This window comes from Mastigoproctus giganteus, chromosome 2 (assembly GCF_048544385.1).
Source record: "Mastigoproctus giganteus isolate SK-2022 chromosome 2, ASM4854438v1, whole genome shotgun sequence".
Taxonomy (NCBI): Eukaryota; Metazoa; Arthropoda; class Arachnida; order Uropygi; family Thelyphonidae; genus Mastigoproctus; species Mastigoproctus giganteus.
In genome coordinates, this window is record NC_143576.1 from 190,878,909 (window position 1) to 190,904,294 (window position 25,386).

A 25,386-nucleotide genomic window follows, 5' to 3' on the forward strand; every position below is an offset into this window, starting at 1 on the left:
TTAGGAGCATTAGCAACGAAGGTCATATTGCTCCGGGGATATGCGGTGGTCATTTCCTGACCTCTCCGCATCCTCCGTATTTGGTGGATCACGGGCTCGAACCCCAGTCTGATCAAGAAGCATGTACTATGCACTGCTGCTCCTGCCCACCTGGCTACAGAAGTGCCACTTAGTTCGGGATATAACGTATTGTATAACAATGGCGGCAAGTTACGAACGGTAAATCTATGGACACTTAAGTATTAATTAACTTCCAAATCTCGCTGTCTCAATTAAGAATAAACTAAGGATCCTGACTAGGTCTATAAGCTACTTATAGAAAATAATTTGATATAACAATTGATCAATAAAGCGGCTAAATATGGCTAAAAAACTTCTCGTTCAGCGGAGCTGCAACTTGTAACAAGTGGATTTGATACCCTTACCGATACTATTAGATTAACATAAAAATAATAATGATAACTAGGGGACTTCGCCCCCTGCTTGCTGCACTCACTTCTTTTGATAAAATAAAATACTTACAGAAGTTTTCGACTCTGTGTATGTCTCTTCCTTAGCTATGAATACATAAACACGTTCTTCTTCTTCCAGTCACATAGTTCCTTGAGGAGCTGTTGTGGCCACCAACAAATTCCTCCAACTGCATTGATCACGTGCTATACAAGCAGCATTGCAAAATGTCACGCCCAAAAGTTCACTGATCCCATCCTTCCACCTAGTTGCAGGTCTTCCTTTAACAGCAGTTTTTGGAGTTGGTTTTGTTACGGTCTCTGTGGCATCTGATAATGTGATGATATGCCATTGCCTACCACATGGCCGATTTTGAAAGGGGCTGGCTTTAATCATAAGAAGAGTCATCATGCATCCCACGAGATGCTTTTGAAGTGGAAAGGTGGCTACAGCAGAGCCCCGCTTAGTGCAGAAGGCTGATTAAAACTAGTTTTCGCCTGGTTTCCAGAGGTCGTCTACGCATATAAACAGATATATATTATTCATTAGATTCACATAAGTAATTATTATATCTTCAGTCAATGAATTTATTCATAAGGTGACGCTATTATCCATCCTCCTCCTTCTTCGATGTCTAATTAATGTCCAATATTTCCAATTAATTATGTCAAATATATTTTTAAATAATTTTATCCCAAACCATAAAGCATGCAACATTTTATATTTATGAATATATTTCAAAATATATTCATAAATATATTTTCATGCTGATTCGTACAGTGTTAACTCCCAATGAATACATTTCTTACACTTTAAAATGTTCGTTCCTGTATTTCAAATTTACACTCCTTTCATATAGCATTAACTGCTGCATAATCTTCTGTATTCTTCAAACATGCTAACCGTTAAACTGTTATTTTAATCTTAGAGCCTAAATATTTACCATACAGATATAACATATGTGTCTAATGAATCCTCTGTACCTCTTCTTCTGTAAGGTAAGATGTATTTTCAGTTTTTCATGCTTAAACCACCAAATTTTAATATAACTGAAAGCACATTTTAACACAGCCACTACACGCAGCACTACTATAGCCACTAACACCTATGGTGTAGATACACCATAATAATACCGGTTGTTTGTTTGTTTATTTGGTTTTTAGGAGTATTAGCAACTAAGGCCGTATTGCTCCGGGAAATGCGGTGGTCATTCCCTGACCTTTCCGCATCCTCCGTATTTGGTGGTGATGACGGGCTCGAACCCCGGTCTAATCAAGAAGCGTGTGCTACACACTGCTGCTCCTTCCCACCTGGCTACGGAGGGGCCTTATATATATTATATAGGTGTATCTACACCTATATTATATAGATATAGAATCTTAAACTCTTAAAATATTATGCCTTGTTGCATTTAGTTTATTTAAATAAATGCATTGCACATGGAAATCAAAAATGGTACCGCGTAATCATTCTAGATAAACAAAGTGCAAGCAGGAGGTTCATCTAGCATGATCACACTAAAACAGAAGCTTGTTTCACCACAGTAAAACAAGCTTCTGTTACGTATTTTTGTATTTGTTACGTATTATCACATAACCTGCATCTCTCTTCTCCCATTGGCTGAATAAATATCATTAGGAGGAAAATTATTTTAATATATAGAAAGATAACGATAGTATCTAAAGAAGTGGGTCCTAGGGTTTTAACTATTTCATATATTTGGCAGCCAAAACCGTAGGAGCCACTGCAATAAGCAGGGTCTCTGTTTCTATCATGATGTATACATGTGAAATATATACATACTAGCCAACTGACAGGTGATTACAGAGCAACATGGGAGACCCAAAGATGAAAGCCGATAGTTCTCTGTACAGTATATTTATATCAGATGAAGTAACCTGGAGTGGGGGGAAGAAGGTGTGAAATCGTCAAAGTGAACCGTACCCATATGACAGGAAAGTAAGCAATTAAACAGTTCAAGCAAAGTGCCAGCAAAGGGAGAATCAATGACTAACAAAGTAGTGTAGAAAAGACACTAAACTTTCTTTAAGAAGAAAAAAGGAATGATAGCATTAGCATTAGTAGACGCATTTGATGCAAGAAAGCAAGCTTATGCAGCATCGGCCAAAAAAAAAAAAAAAAAAAAAAAACACTTCCACTTCACCCCTCTGTTCATTCGAAATACCTGTCCAGCTGAGCCTTAAACTTATTTAGGCTATCAACTTCCACGACAAGGGATGGAAGTCTGTTCCACCAACCAACCACCCGCTGGCTAAAGGCAAATTTCCACACGTCTATCCTACATCTGTCTTTCCTCAATTTGAATTTATGCCCTCTCAGGTGATTATTCTGACCAAGAGGAAGAATCCCATCAGCATTGAGCATGCTCAAACCATTCAAGGTTTATACACCTCTATCAGATCACCACGCTGGTGCCTAGTCTCAAGACACTGTAATTTGCAAAACGTAAGCCTTTCTTCTTAAGAGCACCCCTTTGTTCCATTCACTAATCTTGTTGCCCTTCTCTGTACTCGTTCCAGCAGCTCTACATCCTTCTTGAAATGAGGCCTCCAGACCTGTATACAGTACTCTAGGTGTGGCCTGACCATTGCCTTATACAAGATAATAATCACCTCCTTATCCCTGCTAGAAAAATTCCTATATATCATTGACAATACACCACGACCTACTCTTGCAGCCTGTCTGCACTGCTCAGAGAACTTCATATCTGCCTGCACAACCACCCCCAGGTCCCTTTCATTCTCTACCACTGTCAGTGTAGTACCACAGAGTTGATACGTTGCTCTGGGGTTGTTGTTTCCCATATGTAGTACTTTACATTTGTCAATGTTAAACTTCATTTGCCACCTCTCAGCCCATCTGCTCAACCTTTCCAGATCCTGTTGCAGCAGCATAGTGTCAGTAGTGTCCTTGACAACCCTACTAACCTTTGTATCGTCTGCAAACTTGGACATTAAGCTTGATATACCCTGCTAACCTTCGTATCGTCTGCAAACTTGGACATTAAGCTTGATACCATCATCGATATCATTTATAAATACAGAAAACAATAATGAACCCAACGCTAAACCCTGAGGGACTCCACTAATAACATTAGTCCACGATGAGCAGTGTCCATTGATTACCACTCTCTGTCTTCTCCCCCTCAACCACCCCTTTATCCATAGCAGCAATTTGCCTCCAATGCCACACTGCTCGAATTTGTGCAGCAGTCTTCCATGTGCAACAGTATCAAAAGCCTTTCTAAGATCTAAGTATATAATATCAAAGTTATTCCTACATCCAGTTCTTTTGTGACTGCATCATAGTATCCAATAAAATTGGTCAGGCAAGACTTCCCCTTAACAAAACCATGCTGTGTCTGAGCTATAACTGAAGTCTTGTCTAGATGATCCTTCAGTGCTTCTTTAACCAGTGCCTCCATTAATTTTCCTGGAACAGAAGTTAAACTCACAGGTCTATAATTACTTGTGTCTGCCTTTGATCCTGCTTTGTGAATTGGGGTCAAATTTGCACTTCTACAGTCTGTGGGTACCTCCCCTGAGTAAAAGGAAGCTCTCATAATTATGGCTAAGGGTTTCTTACTTCCTTTGCTGCTTCCTTTAATATAACTGGATAGATCCCATCCACCCCAGGTGCCTTTCTTGTGTCTATCTTCAATAATTTCTCCTCCACTTTACTCTAAGTTATTACAAGATTCTCTAGCTTACTGCCAGAGTTGAATACACCTCTGGCATTCCCCTCGCTGAATAACTCCTCATGTGTGAATGTCGATGCAAAATATTCATTTAGTTTGTTAGCTACCTGAGCAGGATCATCAACAATTGACCCATCGATATCAAGTGGACCAATCTGATTCATCCCCTTCCATCTAGAGTTTACATAAGTAAAGACCTCTTTGCTGTTTTTCTTTGCATCCCTTGCCATATATTTCTCGTAATCTGCCTTCGCCTGCCTAACCTCCTTTGTAACTTGGTTACAGATCAACTTGTATCTCTCATAGGCTTCTGTGTCACGTGTTAATTTGTATGTATCCCATGCATTTTTCTTCTCTGCCATATGTCTCATTAGTTCATCTGACATCCATTTAGGCCTAAACCTTGAACAATATTTCTTAGTTGGTATGTAACGCCTAGTAGCTTCCAAGATAAGTTCTTTGAATGCTTCCCATTTTGAAATAACCCTGGGGGCTCACATCTGGTGAGTATGGGCTTGGCAAACCCAGGGTCCTGAGCTGGATATCATCATTCTTCTTTCTTGGTGATACCTTTCTCTCTCTCTCTCTCTCTCTCTCTCTCTCTCTCTCTCTCTCTCTCTCTCTCTCTCTCTCTCTCTCTCACACACACACAGGGGGTAACTCGGGAATTTTTTTTTTTGGCTGGTGCAGCATAAGCCTCAGGCTTCCTTGTACCATATGGCTAATAATAATAATAATTTGCTGTTGGTAACATCATCGGTTGGTCCCACTGTATAGAATTTAAATACTGTCTCAGTCCATCATAGTCATCTTTACGAAAGCAATAACCCTCTTTTTACCCCTAATGGTAGTTACCTCTTTGAGTAAATCCCACTTCAGCACATTGTGATCACTGCCACCTAGTGGTTCATTTATCTGCAGATTCTTAATGCATGAAGAATCGCTACTGATAATCAAATCAAGAGTATTACTCCCTCTAGTTGCCTCCCGAACATGCTGATGTAGAACAAATCATCCAATAAATCCACAAAAGCCTTGCTAGTGTGTAAGTGACCAGCCCCCAAATTCCAGTCAATATCTGGGAAATTAAAATCTCCCATTATAAGACTCTCTGATTTACTGGCCCACTATTTCCCTGTACAGTTTCTTATTATACTCATCAGAGTCATTAGGCCTATAGCACACTCCTACTCTCAATTTTGATCTAGTAGTAGTAGTATGAGTAGTTGCAGCAGTGGCATGTGATGCAAGAAAGCAAGTGTATGAGCTTATGCAGCATCAGCCAAAAAAAAAAAATCACACCATTCCCTCCAAATGCCTGTCCAGTTCCTCCTTAAATTTATTCAACCTATCAACTTCCACAACGACAGATGGAAGATTGTTCCAGCAATTAACCACCCGCTGGCTAAAGGCGAATTTCTGCACATCTATTCTACATCTGTCTTTTCTTAATTTGAATTTATGCCCCCTTAGGTTCGTAATCTGCACAAGTGGAAGGATCCCATCAGAATTCAGCGTGCTCAACCCATTCAAGGCCTTATACAACTCAATCAGATCACCGCGCAGGTGCCTAGTCTCCAGCCACTGCAATTTGCAGAACTTAAGCCTCTCTTGGTAAGAGGATCCCTTCATTCCCCTCACCAATCTTGTTGCCCTTCTCTGTACATGCTCAAGTAAATCTACATCCTTCCTAAAAATGAGGCCTCCAGACCTGTACGCAGTACTCAAGGCGTGGCCTGACCATTGCCTTATACAGAGGGACAATTACCTCCTTCTCCCTGCTAGCAAAATTCCTATATATCATTGACAAAACCCCATGACCTGCCCTGGCAGCCTGTCTGCATTGCTCAGAAAACTTCATATCTGACTGCACAATTACTCCCAGGTCTTTTTCATTTTCTACCACCTTAAGTGTAGTACCACACAGTTGGTACGTTTCTCTGGGGTTACTTCTGCCTATATGCAGTACTTTGCATTTGTCAGGGTTAAACTTCAGTTGCCACTTCTTAGCCCATCTGCCCAAATTATCTAGATCCTGTTGCAGTAGCACACTGCCATTACTGTCATTAACAACCTTGGCAACTTTGTATCATCTGCAAACTTCGACATTAAGCCTGATATACCTTCATCAATATCATTGATAAATATACAAAACTACAGTGGACCTAACACCGAACCCTGTGGGACTCCACTAATAACATTAGTCCACGAAGAGCAGCACCCATTGATTACCACCCTCTGTCTTCTCCCACTTAACCATCCTTTTATCCATTGTAGCAAATTACCCTTAATACCATTCTGCTCCAATTTGTACAATAGTCTTCCATGCGCAACAGTGTCAAAAGCTAATGTAACATACTGTCGCAAAAAAGGAATAGAAATGCGAAATTCCTAGGTGATGCACTTTCTTTGAACCCCAGTGTATAGACATGGCTTTTTTTTGTAAAATATAAACTACTGGAATCATTAGGAAGTCCTCCTAGGAAAGGGTAGGGAATCCTTCTGAAAAATTTTAGAAAATCAGTGTGTCAAATGTGCCATATTTTCAAATTTGAGTTTTTTTTTCACAAAATCTGAAACAGTTAGTTTTTAATGCTTTTTTTTTTTCCTTCAGATCTCAAGAAAAATTTAATTTTATCATCCTCTCCTGCATAATAACACCCATAAGGTGTTATTATGCTGGAGAGGGCGTTGAGTATCATTATAACTGAAAGCAGTGAATTCAATCTTTAAGGAAAAATAAGTTTTTTTTAAAAATTTTGCCATTTTATTTACTTAATCGTCATATTATATTGTACTTTATAAGTAGCTTTATAGTTTTAGTTATGCATGTTATTTTTATTTTTAATTTACATAGGGATTTTGAACGTTAATATTTAATATACGTAAAACTGTTGTTTCGTTTGAATCTTGTCGCTATTGTTATAATATTGAGTGAGTCATAGGGAATTGAAATTTAATTTAATTGTGGTAAGTAGATAGCTCTAACGTAAAACTAGATAGTGTAACATGTAGCACTTTATTAGGAATCTGTTAGATTAGTATAGTACTGTCAGTTAATCAATTAAATTTATAAATCTTAGTAATTTTTATTGTTAATTATAATTATATTCAACACTCCTACTGCAGAAAGATCAGAGCCCACCTATTAACCACATACCTGGGCAAAACATTTCAGAAATTGCAGAATGGACACCATAAACTGTTAACAATGAGCTTTTAAAAGAAATAAAACACACAGCACACTTATCTTGCATTTATTTGAGTACTTACATGCAGCTGCTCTTGTTCCCATTCTTTAGTTATATGAATAATCAGGTAGATCCCTATTGATAAATATAAATATTATTAACAAAAGTACATTCATTCTTGCATGACAAATATTTGGAAAATGAATACATCATAACAGTGGATGCCTCCAAAAGGTTAAAAGTTTAATAAAAAGAAAAATACTAACATAATCTTGTATAACTAACAATATGAATCTAATACCAATATAATCTTGAATAACTAGCAATACTAACTATACAGAACTAATACTAAGGTAAGCATAAATTCAAAGGTTAATCTAGCTGCTAATCATAGTTCAAATGACAATTATTTTCATTGTTCCTGATGTGAGGAGTGTGCCGCTCTTAAATTAAAACTTGGTGCATTATTAGAAGAATTTGAGTCACTAAAGAAATGGGTGCTTGCCTTAAACACAAATGTAACTGAGAGCCTATCAGGGAATCAAAATTATAGAAACCTGCCAAATTATGCACCTGTCGGCTGATTCAGGTGTCAGAATAATCAAGTACAAACTACACTTGATTATTCTGTTTATTATTCTGGTTCAAATCAAACTACTGATTCAAAAGGATTTCATTCTATAGGGAGATTCCATTTTCAGAGAGATATGTAACATTTTTTTTGTAATAATAATAGGTGGACAACAAGGGTGTGTCAGACAGCAGCAACAATAAACGACATCACCAACATATCAGATGTAAGGGAGGTAAAGAGAGCATTATTAGTCATGTGGGGACTAATGATATTAAGCACACATGAACTGATAATCTGTTGGAAAAACATAGGCCCATGCTGAAAAAAAGCCATGTGTTAGTTTGAATGGTGGGACTGTTAGTAATCCTGAGTAACCATGCACAAGAACACTGTGGGTGACCACCAGGTGTGAACCAAAGTAAACAGAGTGTGGCATACACACCACATGGAGGAATGCTGCCCCTCTGTGTTACCGGGCAATATTAGGTGGTAGATGAAAAAAGCCAGCAAAGAACAGGAGTAAGTTCAGGAGCACAGGTTTTGAGAACAAATGGAGAAATACCATCAGGACATGGAGCTTTCTTAGCATCAAGATTCGTCAAAATCCTTCTGACATCCTTTTGACGGAGGACCACAGGAGGCATTGAATAGAGTGTGTGTGTTGGGAATGGTGGGAGGTGTTTTACCAAGATCATTAATACATGAGTTGGAAGAAAAATGGGATGCTAGCAGGTCAGCTTTATCCTTGGCCAAAGTGACAACAGAACCATCTTGTTTTGACAGAGGTGGGAGCAGAGATGGGCAAAAGTTGCAGCCAATAGCTTTGGCAAGAGACCAGAATGCTTGGCTACCATTAGAGCAAGAAGCAAGTTTTCTACTCTTAGTCTGTTCAAAATCTACTTTGGACTGATTAATAACTTCTTTACAATTGTTGCGAGCTCTGGTGTAGGCAGAAAATGAAACTGAAGAATTGGAAACAAGCCAATTACAACATGCAACATTCTTCTCCTGAACAGCCTTAGCACATTTATTAGAAAACCAAGGATTAGATAAAGGACGAGATTTTAAAGTGGAGTGTGGGATAAAGGATTCCATTCCTACAAGAATATTTTCACTGACATGATCTGAGCAAATGTTGACATCAGAAGTTTTGAAACGGTAGTCTAACCAAGAAAAAGAAGAAAAGAAATCTCGCAGGTCATTCCATTTTGCATTCTTGTAATGCCAAACAACACGAGGTTGGGAATAGCCATGAGATAAAGGCTCCATTAGAGAAGAGACAATCACCAAGTTGTGATCTGAAGTGCCTAAAGGACCTCTCACTTTGACCGTGTACTTAGAAGGATTGTTTGTGAGAAAAAGATCATACGTGTTGGCAGTATGATTAGGATTGTGAGGTATTCTTGTAGGTAAATGAACAATCTGTGCAAGGTCATTAGTAATTGGAAAAGCCTCAGCACCTCGACCAGCTGGGTCAGTGTGACTAGAAAACGGAAGCCAGATAGAGTTGTGAACATTAAAATCACCAAGGAAAATTACCTCACTGTTAAGAAAGTTGGACTGGAGAAAGTCAATTTGCAAAGAGAGGAAGTCGAAGAGTTCCAAGTGATTAGCGGAGTTGGGAGAACAGTAGAGACAACAGTTGAATTTGACACAATGAGGTAGAGAGATTTAAGCCAGAGAATATCGAAAAGAGATTCCAAATTACCAAGTCTCTTACAGGGATTATTGGAACAGACATATGCACAAGTACCACCTTTGAGGCGATAGGAATCATACAGTGAATAATTTGGGTAACTGAGATGAGCAATAGTTGAATCAACCAATAACTGAGATTCTGTCAGAAAAAGTACATGGGTATTGGCAGACTGCAAGTAGAAATGGACATCGTTGAGATGAGAATTGAGACCACATATATTTGTATAAAGAACTAGGAAGTGTTTGTGAGGTTTAGATATTTTCACAGATCAGCTTACTCTATTAGTTTGACAATTCATGCTGTATTCAATAGTAAGAGAAAGTGGTGGGGGGGACATGCTGTATGAAGTAATGAAATTTTTGGATATGGCGTACACATGGTAAGAATATACTCATATCCTTGACATAATGTGGCCTCGACAATGGCACCCCGCATACACACTATTTGGACTCCCTCCAGTCACTATCTGGCAGAGTAGAGGTAGCAAGATTATACGCTAGCTCAGTGGTTTTCAACTGGGGTGCCATGTAATTTCGGATTAAGTTACTTAAACTTATTATTTTTTTTTTATTTTTTATATATTTTTTAATTTATATATTTATTTCATTATAAAAAGGTGTACGGTATCCATTGTACCGTATCTCTTTAATTTTGTGGTAATCTATAATTGATGTTTATTTAGTACCTCTATATGAAGAATAAAATTATTATAAGTATTTATAGTTTGCATTATGAATTTTAATTTTGTTTATAATTATATTATTATAATAACTATCATATAACATACATTTTTAATATTATATATATATATATATACACACACACACAGAAACAGATTATTAAATGGTCGAAAACCACTGTGTTAAGTATTTCTTTTGGCCTAGGAGTGTCTTGAAAAAATTACTGGGACACTAAGGGCACCGTGAACCGAGAAACTTTAGGAACCTCTGCACTATCTGATCCGGAAGCCTCCTAAAGAGTTACCAATAGGTTCGGTCCGGTGTACTAACCAGCGGCCGGACTGCGAACAACGTTTTAGAGCTGTACCCTCAAAATGTAAGAAAATTGGATCTCGCCATGATGTTTATCATAACTTCAAAAGTCATCAGTCATACATGATAGAAAAGATGGGAAAGGGTTGCCTGAGCTTTTCTCTGGAGACTCAACATGGATTCCACCACTTCAAGCCTCCAATAAGCAAAGCAGTGGTATTTCACCGGTTGATGAGAGTCATCTAAAGGTGTTTTAGATTCCAAAGGTGTTTTTCTTTCTGCTTGGAAATTTGCTCATATCCAGCCAGTTCCTAAAAAGGATGACAAATTCCTCCCATCCAATTATCGTCCCATTGCAATTACTTCTACTCTTTCTAAAGTAAAGGAGAAATCAATTAACCGCCAACTATTAAACTACCTAGAAACCTTCCATCTGATCAACGATCGCCAGTATGGATTCCGTCAGTGTCGATCCACTGGTGATATTCTGGCTTATGTTACCCATTTATGGACTAATTCAATAGAAACGTTTGGTAAAACCCAAGCAGTTGCTCTAAACATCTCAGAGGCTTTCAATCGTGTTTGCCATAAAGGTCATCTAAACAAGCTTCCATCTTACGGTTTGCCAACTCTTTTTTATAATTGGTTATCCAGTTTTCTCTCTGATCGCTTACTGAGGGTGATGGTAGATGGCTCTCTGTCTTCTAACTTCTCCACTAATGCTGGTGTCTCCCAAGGTTCAGTTCTTTCCCCCACTCTTTTCCTCTTGTATATTAATGACCTTCTTCCATTGACTGGAAATCCTATCCATAGTTTTGCCGATGACAGCACATTGCATTTCACTTTCCATTTTGAGAAACCTTGCCCTGCTCAATCAGCTTCAATTTCTTGAATATCCGCTACCAATTCCTTAAATGCCGATCTTCAGGTAATTCTCCAGTGGGGCAAAGACAACTTAGTTGATTTCAATCCTTCTAAAACTCAGTCTTGTCTTATATCTCACAAAAAGGATTCTTCTGCTCCTATGCTTATCTTTGGTGTCACTTCGATTTCTAGGTAAGTTAATATATCTCTTTTGGGGATTACCCTGACTTCTAATCTCTCTTGGCACAAGCACATTACAAATATTGCTTCCTCTGCATCTAAAAAAACTTGGTTTTCTCTTTTGCTCTTGGCATTACTTTTCTTCCAAACAGCTGTTCACTCTGTACAAATTGCAAATCTGCCCTACCATGGAATATTATTCCCACATCTGGGGCTGTGCCCCCAAAACATCTCTCAGGTTTCTAGATTCCATTCAGAACAGGAGAGCAGTTAGGTTAATTAATGACTCCTCTCTAACAGTCTCTCTCCAATTGCTATCTCATAGACATACTGTTCTGCTGCATGCCTTTTCTACAGATACTTCCAGGGACACTATTCTTCTGAATTGGCTTCTATAATTCCCACTCTCTCTTTCAAAACAGTTCGAACACGTGCTGCCACCAGCCAACATCCATTTATTGTCCAACTTCAAACTCACAGAACCAACTTTTCATTGCCCTTATTTATTCATTCAACTGCCGTTTTCTGGAACAACCTTCCTTCATACGTATTTCCTGAAAATAACTGTCTACAGAAGTTCAAGTCTAATGTCAACAAATATCATCTTTCGTCTTCGCAACCTACAACCCATGCACGGTACTACGTACTATAGGTTCTAATACCTCTCGTGTTTGAGGGTTTCATAAAAAAAAAAAAAAAAAAAATGTGCATGTGCTTGCAATTCTGCCCAAGTACAATAGTACAGAATGTATGCCAAAAGCCTCATGGATTAACTCAAGACTTAACGGATACTGAAATGCTTTTGGAGGAAATTTTTTTTTCAGCGTGGCCCATGCTTGTAGGTAGAAGAAATCTATTTTGTACAGACAGGATACATTTGAACAAAGGTGGTGCAAAGGTTTTTGACAGTATCATCATGATACCGTAATAGTTTAGGAAAACTTCTAGTTGGGTGGGAGAGGGGAAACACAGGTAATATAGATATACATTTATATGATGACATAGTTCAGAGTAATGCTTACACACATCTTAAAGTTCTTGTTTGTTGCCAATACAGGGAAGACGTTCTGAAACTAGTAATGTTTGAAATGAGCAAGAATCTAATGCTAGAAAAACAAACATAAAAATAATTTAAGGTGTGTATGTGCAAGGGGAATAATGACACCCAGAAATAGTATTGCTATTAGTATTAATAGAGGAAAATGATGTAAGAAAAAGCAAGCTTATACAGCACCAGCCAAAAACAAATGATGATGATAAATTTTCCATATAATGTGTCAATTCCCTCTAACAGATTTTCTATTTCTTCCATGAATTTATTCAAACTATCCATTGCTACAACACCAAATGGAAGTTTGTTCCAACAAACAACCACCTACTGGCAGAAGGCAAATTTCTGCACATCTATCCTGCAACTGACTTTGGTCAATTTGAATTAGCATTAGTTGAGACATATGATGCAAGAAAGCCATCTTAAAAAAAAACCTCTTCCCATTTCACATCTATTCTGCAACTGTCTTTCCTCAATTTCAACCTCGAGGGGCATCCCTTCAGGTTCTTAATCTGAGCAAGTGGAAGAATCCCATCAGCATTGAGCATGCACAAACCATTCAAGACCTTATACACCCCAATCTGATCACCATGCAGCTGCCTAGCCTCCAGAAGTTGCAACTTGAACAACCTAAGGCTTTTGTTCCTTTCACCAATCTTGTTGGCCCTCTCTGTACTCCTGGCAACTCTATATCCTTCTTAAAATGAGTCTTCCAGACCTGTATACAGTACTCAAGGTGTGGCCTGACCATTGCCTTATACAAAGGGATAATCACCTCCATGTCTCTGCTAGCAAAATTGCTATATATCATTGACAAAACTCCAGGACCTGCTCTGGCAGCCCGTCTGCACTGCTCAGAGAACTTCATATCTGACTGCACAATTACCCCCAGGTCTTTTTCATTCTCATCTTCCCTGAGTGTTGCACCACACAGTTGGTATTTTTCTCTTGGGTTACTGCTACCCATATGCAGTACTTTGCATTTGTCAATGTTAAACTTCAGTTGCCACTTCTCAGCCCATCTACCTAACTTTTCTAGATGCTATTACAGTAGCATACTGTCTTTAGTGTCATTAACAACCCTGCCAACCTTTGTATCATCTGCAAACTTGGACATTAAGCCTGATATACCTTCATTGATATCACTGATAAATACACAAAACAACAATGGGCCCAGCACCAAACCCTGGGGACTCCACTAATAACATTAGTCCAAATAGAACAGTGTCTATTTATTACCACTCGCTGCCATCTCCCACTCAACCATCCCTTTATTTATTGCAGTAACTTGCCCTTAATACCATACCGCTCCAATTTGTACAGCAGTCTTCCATTTGCAACAGTATCAAAAGCTTTCCTGAAATCCAAGTATATGATATCAAAATTATTTTGTACGCCTAGCAACTCTACATACTTCCTAAAATGAGGCCTCCAGAACTGTGTGCAGTACTCAAGGTGTGGCCTGACCACTATCTTATACAACAGAATAATCACCTCCTTGTCACTGGAAGCAAAATTCCTATATATCATTGACAAGACTCCAGGACCTGCTCTGGCAGCCCGTCTGCACTGCTCAGAGAACTTCATATCTGACTGCACAATTACCCCCAGGTCTTTTTCATTCTCATCTTCCCTGAGTGTTGTACCACACAGTTGGTATTTTTCTCTTGGGTTACTGCTACCCATATGCAGTACTTTGCATTTGTCAATGTTAAACTTCAGTTGCCACTTCTCAGCCCATCTGCCTAACTTTTCTAGATCCTGTTGCAGTAGCATACTGTCTTTACTGTCATTAACAACCCTGCCAAAATTTGTATCATCTTCAAACGTACATTAAGCTTGATATACCTTCATCGATATCATTGATAAATACACAAAACAACAATGGGCCCAGCACCAAACCCTAGGGACTCCACTAATGACATTAGTCCACAAAGAGCAGTGTCCATTTATGCCCCCTCTTGTGCGGGGCATAAATTTAAATCTTAATGGCATCCACATTGAGCTTACTCAATCCTTTGCGCTTGTTCAATCTGCATGCAGTACTCAAATAGAGGGATGATGAGATTCAATCCAATGGAACGTATTTAGTATAAGCAAATGATGCAAAAAAGCAAGATTATAGAACATCAGCCAAAAAAAAAAAATTCCCATTTCACCTATCCATTCCCTCTGATAGGTGAAATTCATCAAATTCACAAGATATCTAGTTCTTCCTTGAAATTATTTAACCTATCCAATTCCACAACAATAAATGGAATTTGTTAGAGCAATCAACCACCTGTTGGCTAAAGCAAACTTCTGCACATCTATTCTACAACCATCCTTTGACAATTTAAATTTATGCCACCTCATGTGTGCAATGTGAGCAAGAGGAAGAATCCATCAACATTGCACTTGTTCAATCCATTCAAAACATTAAACATCTCAAAGAGATCACCTCTCAAGTGCCTAGTATCCAAATATTGTAATTTGCAGAACCAAAGACTTTCTCGATAAGGGCTCCCTTTTCTTCCCCTCACCAACCTTGTTGTCCTTCCCTCTACAAATTCCAGCTGATATACATCCCTCCTAAAATGGGGCCTCCAGACCAATATGCAGTACTCAAGATGTAGCCTGACCATTGCCTTATAAAATGCAATAATCACTTTCTTATCCCTGCTAGGAAAATTCCTGCAAATCATTAGTAGAACTTCAGAGAACTTCTTATCCAACTGAACAATTACCCAACATATAAATTAATTTGTGACGTGGAAGCCTACGATAGATATAACCAAGTCACAAAGGAGATTAGGCAGGCAAAGGCAGATTGTGAGAAACCTTTGGCAAAGGATGCAAAGAAAAACAACAAAGAGTTCTTTACCTATGTAAATTCTAGAAGGACAGGGATGAATCATATTGGTCCACTGGATATTGATGGTTCAACTGTTGATGATCCGGCTCAGGTGGCTAACAAACTAAATGAGTATTTTGCATCTACATTCACCCATGAGGAGTTATTCAGAGAGGGGGAATGCCAGATGTGAGTTAAACTCTGGCAGTGAGCTAGATGATTTTGTAATAACTGAGAGGAAAGTGGAGGAGAAATTGTTGAAGATAAACATAAAAAAGGCACCCGGGGTAGATGGGATCTATCCAGTTATATTAAAGGACGCAGCAAAGGAAGTAAGCAAACCCTTAGCCATAATTATGAGAGCTTCTTTGGATTCAGGATAGATACCCATTGACTGGAGATGTGCAAATGTGACCCCAATTCACAAAGGAGGATCAAAGCGTGGCACAATTAATTATGACCTATTAGTTTAACTTCTGTTCCAGGAAAATTAATGGAGGCACAGCAGGATCATCTAGACAAGACTTCAGATATAGCTTGGACACACCATGGTTTTGTTAAGGGAAAGTCTTGCCTGACCAATTTGATTGGGTACTATGATGTTGTCACAAAGGAACTGGATGCAGGGAATAACTTTGATATCATATATTTGGATCTTAGAAAGGCTTTTGATACTGTTGCACATGGAAGACTGCTGAACACATTGGAGCAGTGTGGCATTGGAGGCAAATAGCTGCTATGGATAAAGGGATGGTTGACTGAGAGAAGACAGAGAGTGGTAATCAATGAACACTGCTCGTCATGGACTAATGTTATTAGTGGAGTCCCTCAGGGTTCAGTGTTGGGTCCATTGTTGTTTTCTGTATTTATAAATGATACTGATGATGTTATATCAAGCTTAATATCCAAGTTTGCAGACGATACAAAGGTTGGAAGGGTAGTTAAGGACACTAATGACAGTATGCTGCTGCAAAAAGATCTAGAAAGGTTGAGCAGATGGGCTGAGAGGTGGCAAATGCAGTTTAACATTGACAAATGTAAAATACTACATATGGGAAGCAGTAACCCCAGAGTGACGTATCAACTGTGGTATTACACTGACATTGGTAGAGAACGAAAAGGACCTGGGGGTTATTGTGCAGGCAGATATGAAGTTTTCTGAGCAGTGCAGGCGGTTGTTTGTTTGTTTGTTATTTGGTTTTTAGGAGCATTAGCAACTAAGGCCATATTGCTCCGAGGATATGCAGTGATCATTCCCTGACCTTTCCGCATCCTCCGTATTTGGTGGTCATGGGTTCGAATCCCGGTCTAATCAAGAAGCGTGTGCTACGCACTGCTGCTCCTGGCTACGGAGGCTCCAGTGCAGACCGTCTGCAAGAGTAGCTCATAGTGTCTTGTAAATGATATACAGGAATTTTTCTAGCAGGGATAAGGAAGTGATTATCCCCTTGTATAAGGCAATGGTCAGGCCACACCTTGAGTACTGTATACAGGTCTGGAGGCCTCATTTTAAGAAGGATGTAGAGCTGTTGGAATGAGTACAGAGAAAGGCAACAAGATTAGTGAATGGAACAAAGAGTTGCTCTTATGAAGAAAGGCTTAAGTTTTGCAAATTATGGTGACTGGAGACTAGGCACCTGCGAGTTGATCTGATTGAGGTGTATAAAGCCTTGAATGGTTTGAGCATGCTCAATACTGATGGGATTTTTCCTCTTGCTCAGAATAATCACCTCAGAGGGCATAAATTCAAATTGAGGAAAGACAGATGTAGGATAGATGTGCGGAAGTTTGCCTTTAGCCAGTGGATAGCTGGTTGGTGAAACAGACTTCCATTCTTTGTTGTGGAAGTTGATAGCCTAAATAAATTTAAGGCTGAGCTGGACAGGCATTTGGAACGAATGGAAGGGTGAAATGGGAGCAGTTTTTTTTTTTTTTTTGGCTGATGCTGCATAAGCTTGCTTTCTTGCATTGTATGCCTCTACTAATGCTAATGCGAGAGTTGTCAATCAATTCGGCCCTGAAGAACTGAGCAAGGCTCAAGGGGTAAAGTTTTTCGGTCTGGTCTGTGCTTGTTGACAGGAGAGACTGCTTCTACGGGGATGGGGTACACTTAAATAGAAAGGGTGCAAGAATATTTGCTGATGCTATCAAGGCAGTGTTAGGTAGGTCAGAAAACTGCCAGCTTGCGGGGATACATAGACTGAAAGGTTAACAGTGACCGCAGGCATAGGCAAAACCAATTCTTGCACTGCTTCTATTAGAATGAGCAGCAGCCTGGAAAGCAAGGCAATGGAGATTTCCAGGACTGCTGGGAGTCATAGTGGAACAAATAAATACATGAGCTGTGTTAGGGTAACTAAGAGTAGAAAAAGGCGTGTGTATATACTTGCATGTACACCAATGCTAGGAGTATAATTAATAAATTTGACGAGCTTGAAGTGCTAGTCAAGACATCAAAGGCAGATACTGTTGGGATATCACAGACATGGTGTAACACAGACATAAGCAGTCCAGAATTGAAATTTGGGGAGCACAATATGTACAGGAAGGATAGACAAGACAGGACAGGAAGGGAGGAGGGGGTTATGCCGTTAGTTAAGAAACACCTAAAATATTAGGAAGTGCATCCAATTGATGTTGGTGGACAATGCAATGTTGAGTCTGTTTGGTGTGACATAAGCACTGGGAAAGGAAAAATGAGAGTAGGTGTGTGTTATTGGCCTAATGAATCTTATAAGTCCAATGAGCAATTGTGCAGAGAAATAGAGTGGGCCAGTAAATCAGAATGTCTTATAATGGGGGATTTTAACTTTCCAAATATTGACTGGAACTTGTGGATTGGTCACTTGCACACTAGCAAGACTTTTGTGGATTTATTGGATGACTGTTTTCTACAGCAACATGTTCGAGAGGCAACCAAAGGGAGGAATACTCTTTATCTGATTATCAGCAGTGATTATTCATGCATTAAGAATTTTCAGATAAAGGAACCACTGGGTGACAGTGATCACAATGTACTAATGTGGGAATTACTTAAGGATGTAAATACCATCAAGGCTAAAGGGAAGGGCTTTTGCTTTCGTAAAGATGACTACAGGCGTCTCAGACAGTTCTTAAATTCTGTACAGTGGGATCAACTGTTGATGTTACCAACATAGAATTCTAAATGGAAAGCCTTCAGGAACTTAATTTTGGAGACTATTAGACTTTGCATCCCAACTAAGAAATACTGTTCAAGGTTTAGGCCTAAATGGATGTCAGAAAAACTGAGGCTCGTGGCAGAGAAGAAAAATGTATGGGATGCATATAAAGTATCAAGTGACACAGAAGCCTATGGCAGATATAAACTAGTCTGTAATCAAGTCACAGAGTAGTTTAGGCAGGCGAAGGAATATTACAAGAAATCCTTGGCAAAGGATACAAAGAGTTCTTTACTTATGTAAACTCCAGAAGTAAATGGATGAATCAGATTGGACCACTTAAGATAGATGGGTTGACAATTGATTATCATGCTGAGGTAGCTAATAAACTGAATGAGTATTTTGCATCTACATTCGCCCATTAGCATTAGTATTAGTAGAGGCATATGATGCAAGAAAGCAAGCTTACGCAGCATCAACCAAAAAAAAAAAAAAAAAAGCCACTCCCATTTCACCCATCCGTTTGTTCGAAATACCTGTCCGACTGAGCCTTAAATTTATTTAAGCTATCCACTTCCACAACAAGGGATGGAAGTCTGTTCCACCAACCAACTACCTTAAAAGCAAATTTCCACACATCAATCCTACATCTGTCTTTCCTCAATTTGAATTTATGCCCTCTCAGGTGATTATTCTGAGCAAGAGGAAGAATCTGATCAGCATTGCGCATGCTCCAACCATTCAGGGCTTTATACACCTCTATTAGATCACCTTGCCGGTGCCTAGTCTCCAGAAACTGTAATTTCCAAAACTTAGGCCCTTCTTCGTAAGAGCAACCCTTTGTTTGTTTGTTCCATTCACTAATCTTGTTGCCGTTCTCTGTACTCGTTCCAGCAGCTCTACATCCTTCTTGAAATGAAGCCTCCAGACCTGTATGCAGTACTCAAGGTGTGGCCTGACCATTGCCTTATACAAGGGAATAATCACCTCCTTATCCCAGCTAGAAAAATTCCTGTATATCATTGACAAGACACCATGAACTACTCTTGCAGCCCGTCTGCACTGCTCAGAAAACTTAATATCAGCCTGCACAATTACTCCCAGGTCCTTTTCATTCTCTACCACTGTCAGTGTAGTACCACAGAGTTGATACGTTGCTCTGTGGTTACTGTTTCCCATACTTTACATTTGTCAATGTTAAACTTCATTTGCCACCTCTCAGCCCATCTGCTCAACCTTTCCAGATCCTGTTGCAGCAGCATACTGTTAGTAGTGTCCTTAACAAGACTGCCAACCTTTGTATCGTCTGCAAACTTGGACATTAAGCTTGATATACCATCATCAATATCATTTATAAATACAGAAAACAACAATGGACCTAAAACTGAACATTGAGGGACTCCACTAATAACATTAGTCCACGATGAGCAGTGTCCATTGATTACCACTCTCTGTCTTCTCCCCCTCAACCATCCCTTTATCCATAGAAGCAATTTGCTTCCAATGCCACACTGCTCCAATTTGTGCAGCAGTCTTCCATGTGCTCACATCTGGTGAGTATGGGCTTGGCACAACCAGGGTTCTGAGCTGGATATCACATTCTTCTCTTTCTTGGTGATTCCCTTCTATTTCTGACTCTCTCTCTCTCTCTCTCTCTCTCTCTCTCTCTCTCTCTCTCTCTCTCTCTTTCTCTCACTCACAGGGTAACTCGAGAATTTTTTTTTTTGGCCGGTGCAGCATAAGTCTCAGGCTTCCTTGCACCATATGGCTAATAATAATAATAATAATAATAATAATAATAACAGTATCAAAAGCCTTTCTAAGATCCAAATATATAATATCAAAGTTATTCCCTGCATCCAGTTCTTTTGGAACTGCATCATAGAACCAATCAAGTTGGTCAGGCAAGACTTTCCCTTAACAAAACCATGCTGTGTCCGAGCTATAACTGAAGTCTTGTATAGATGATCCTGCAGTGCTTCTTTAACCAGTGCATCCATTAATTTTCCTGGAACAGAAGTTAAACTCACAGGTCTATAATTACTTTTGTCAGCCTTTGATCCCCCTTCGTGAACTGGGGTCACATTTGCACATCTCCAGTCTATGGGTACCTCCTCTGAGTCCAAAGAAGCTCTCATAATTATGGCTAAGCATTTGTTTACTTCCTTTGCTGCCTCCTTTAATATAACTGGATAGATCCCATCCACCCCAGGTGCCTTTTTTATGTTTATCCTCAACAATTTCTCCTCCACTTTCCTCTCAGTTATTACAAAATCATCTAGCTCACTGCCAGAGTTTACTTTACCTTTGGCATTTCCCTCCCTGAATAACTCCTCATGTGTGAATATAGATGCAAAATACTCATTAAGTTTGTTAGCCACCTGAGCAGGATCCTCAACTGTTGAACCATTAATATCCAGTGGACCAATCTGATTCATCCCTTTCCTTCTATAGTTTACATAGGTAAAGAATTCTTTTCTGTTTTTCTTTGCGTCCTTTGCCAAGGATTTCTCATAATCTGCCTTTGCCTGCCTAATCTTCTCTGTGACTTGATTACAGACCAGCTTATATCTATCATAGGTTTCCATGTCACCCATTAATTTATATGTATCCCATGCATTTTTCTTCTCTGCCATATGTCTCATTAGTTCATCTGACATCCATTTAGGCCTAAACCTTGAACAATATATCTTAGTTGGTATGTAAAGCCTAGTAGCTTCCAAAATAAGTTCTTTGAATGCTTTCCATTTTGAATTTGCTGATGGTAACATCATCAGTTGGTCCCACTGTATAGAATTTAAATACTGTCTCAGACCATCGTAGTCGCCTTTACAAAAGCAAAAACCTTTCCCTTTACCATGATTGTAGTTTCCTCTTTGAGTAAATCCCATTTCAGCACACTGTGATCACTGCCACCTAGTGGTTCCTTTATCTGCAGATTCTTAATGCATGAAGAATCACTACTGATAATCAGATGAAGAGTATTACTCCCTCTAGTTTCCTCCCGAACATGCTGATGTAGAAAACAATCATCCAATAAATCCACAAAAGCCTTGCTAGTGTGTGAGTGACCAACCCACAAATTCCAGTCAATATCTGGGAAATTAAAATCCCCCATTATAATACTCTCTGATTTACTGGCCCACTCTATTTCCCTGTACAGTTTCTTACTATACTCATCAGAGTCATTAGGCTTATAGCACACTCCTACTCTCAATTTTGATCTCCCAATGCTTATGTCACACCAAACTGATTCGCCACTGCACTGTACAGCTATGTTGTCTGGGTTCACTTCCTTGGATTTTGTGTGTTTCTTAACTAATAGAATAACCCCTCCTCCCTTCCTATTCTGTCTATCCTTTCTGTACACAGTGTACTCCCCAAATTCCAGTTCTGCATTCCTTATATCTGTGTGACACCACGTTTCTGATATCCCAACAATATCTGCCTTTGATGTTTTGAGCAATATCTCAAATTCATCAAATTTATTTACCAAACTCCTAGCATTGGTGTACACACAAGTATACATGCACCTGTTCCTATTCTTAGATACCCTAACACAACCCATGTGTTTACTTGTACCGCAATGACTCCCAGCAGTCTTTGAAATATCCTGCATCTTGTTTTACAGGCTGCTGCTCATTCCAATAGAAGCTATGCAAGAATCACTTTCACCTCTGCCAGTTGTTGTTATTTGGTTTTTAGGAGCATTATCAACTAAGGCTATATTGCTCTGGGGATATGCAGTGGTCACGGGCTCAAACCCCGGTCTGATCAAGAAGTGTGTACTACGCACTGCTGCTCCTGCCCACCTGGCTACGGAGGCACCGACCTCTGCCAGTGGCTACTGTTAATCTATTAGTCCTTGTATCCCTCCCCCAAGCTAGCAGTTTTCCGACCCACCTAACTCGATAGCATCAGCAAATATTCTTACACCCTTTCTATTTAAGTGTATGCCATCCCTGTAGAAGCAGTCTCTCCTGTTAACAAGTACAGACCAGGCTGAAAAAAATTCTATCCCTTGAGCCTTGCACAATCTTTCCAGGGCCGAATTGATCGACAAGGCTCTCATCATATACTCCCTCCTATCGTGTCTGGGCAGAATTGCAGACGCTTTCAAATTCAACCCTAATTCACGGCTTTTTTTCAACAGTGACCTATACTTGTTAAGTAATTCTGCCGGTCTCCTACTCTTAATATCATTAGTGCCAACGTGTACAACTCTATCACCTTTTGTGCCCTTAAAAGACGATATCCGCTCTACCAAGTCATCAACCTTTGCCCCTGGCAGACATACCCTGGTCCTGTTCTACCTATCCTTTTTGCAAAGCATGTTCCCCGTTTCCCTGTCAATAGAGTCACTAACAACTACTAGTTCCCGTGGGACCAGCGCATTCTGCCTTGGGGGTTGCCCCTGTGTTGCGTGATGACCAAGTGCAAGCTCTTGCGTTGATGTGGGCAGCTGAGAGCTTGATGGGACCCTCAATTTAGATCCTTCAAGGGCATCCACCCTGTCCTTCAAGCTCTCATATAGGCCCATAACAACGCTGAGTTGTCACTGTTTGTTTGTTATTTGGTTTTTAGGAGCATTAGCAACTAAGGCCATATTGCTCCGGGATATGCGGTGGTCACTTCCTGACCTTTCCACATCCTCCATATTTGGTGGTGAAGGGTTCGAACCCCGGTCTAATCAAGAAGCCTGAGTTTTCACCTGATTTCCTTATACTAACAGAAGTCATTAACATAAGTCATTCTGTCAGTTCCAAATTCTAAAGCTGTGACTGAGCAACCTGTTAGGCCCCCCTTTAAAGATACCATATGTCCAGAGTCCAAAAGGAAAAATCTTGAATATATAAATATAATCAGAAAAAAATAATTATTTTTACTGATCTGTTTAAACACAAATGTTGCAATAAAAGATTGCTTTAAAAATTTGAGATTACAGAGGCCATGTGAGGCCCCCCTCTATAGTGAGGCCCAAGCCTCATGTGCCTGTTTATAAGTATGGCTCTGATTGTTTGCTTGGACTCATGCACGTTAATGGAAATACTATTGAATGCAGGACTAATTATGAAAAAAAAAAAAAAAGAAGATAATAATAATTTTGGATTTAGGTGAACAAAAAAAATTAATATGGAAAAACTGATAATTTCATTACATCCCAATTGCTGCAATTTATTATTATTATTAGCCATATGGTGCAAGGAAGCCTGAGGCTTATGCTGCACCAGCCAAAAAAAAAAAAAAATCCTGAGTTACCCTGAGAGAGAAAGAGAAGTAGAAAGGAATCACCAAGAAAGAGAAGAATGATGATATCCAGGGCTCAGGGCCTTGGGTTTGCCAAGCCCATATTCACCAGATGTGAGCCCCTGGGATTATCTATTACTAAAGAGAAAAAACTTCTAAAATAAATTTGGGCAAGTTTTAATTGATATATATATATTTTTTTTTTCACTCTTCAACAAAAGATATAATATAAAAAATCGGCAACAAGTTTTTGAATAGAAAATTGTGAGATGGGGAAGCAATATTTATAAATTACAAAAAAAAAAAAAAAAAAATCGGCACTACGGACCCAAAATAACAACGTAGCTCTTATCTGCTTTTAACGCTCAAGTAACTTCTTTCTTGCAGTCGATAAATAAGCGCAAGTTATGGACCGCGCCTTTTTTTTTTTGATTTTCTGTGGCAACGTACGGACTCAATTTCGCATTTGCGTGCCTGTTCCGCGTATGGACCCCAAGGCCACAATCCACTTAAAAAAAATACTACACGTATCTCCAATTGTGACAATGTGCATGTTATCCACTGCCATATATAGCAGATATGAATACTGATAACAGGACATTCTATACATTGCATACTCGTTTTGTTTCGCTCTTATATAAGAACATTTTTTGAGTATTCTACCTGTAACCTCACACCGTAATTAAACGACTACAATACCGGTCAAATCACATGTTAGATTATACGTACGAATGAAGAGGAATGGAATACCTCCTTAAAATGTTTGAATCTTGAATGTCATTCCAGTTACTGACATCGAAAGTTAAACACATAACAGTAATTTCGCCTTCAATATTTTCCATTTCCGAACCACGACGATAAACGTTCCATGATGTAACGCTAGGGTGCGCAACTAGAAACAGATGTACGTTAGGTTGATTGCAAAGAGTGCAGCTGGCAACAGCGAAAAGAAGAGCTGGATAAATGTGATGTTTACAGTCAGTTCTGGGGTTTCTTAATTAACGAATATTCCGTTTGGGCGAATCTATGAAAATATGCCCACGGAAAAAAAAAATGCCCAGTTTAAGAAACGCCCGGTAAAACCGCTCAACATTAAAAAAATAATAATAATTAAAAAAAAAATAATAATAATAATAATATATATATAGGACTCACATGTGGTGAGAATGGACTTGGCACACCCGGGGTCCCAAGCTGGATATCATCATTCTTCTCTTTTTTGGTGATTCTCTCTCTCTCCCAGGGTACTCAAATTTTTTTCTGGCTGGTGCAGCATAAGCCTCAGGATTCCTTGACCTATATGGCTAATAATAATAATAATAATAATAATAATAATAATAATAATAATAATAATAATAATAATAACTAGGGGGATGCGCCTGCTTCTTTTGATAAAAGAAAATAAAATACTTACAGAAGCTTTCGACTCTTTGTGTGTCTCTTGCTC

The 25,386-nt window shown here is 39.2% G+C and overlaps 1 protein-coding gene across 1 annotated transcript in view; it reads right to left on the reverse strand.

Moving 5' to 3' along the window:
• The window catches only part of unc79 (UNC-79 domain-containing protein), a 1,082,710-nt gene extending 1,057,922 nt beyond the window's left edge, over window positions 1-24,788 (reverse strand). Inside the window, exons 1-2 of the mRNA XM_090389680.1 lie at window positions 24,669-24,788; window positions 7,442-7,494 (exon numbers count right to left, since the gene is read on the reverse strand). Of these exons, the coding sequence (XP_090245806.1) occupies window positions 7,442-7,463 (22 nt within the window). The 5' untranslated portion in view covers window positions 7,464-7,494; window positions 24,669-24,788. The remainder of the gene's footprint in view (window positions 1-7,441; window positions 7,495-24,668) is intronic.
• Window positions 24,789-25,386: the final 598 nt, after the last annotated feature.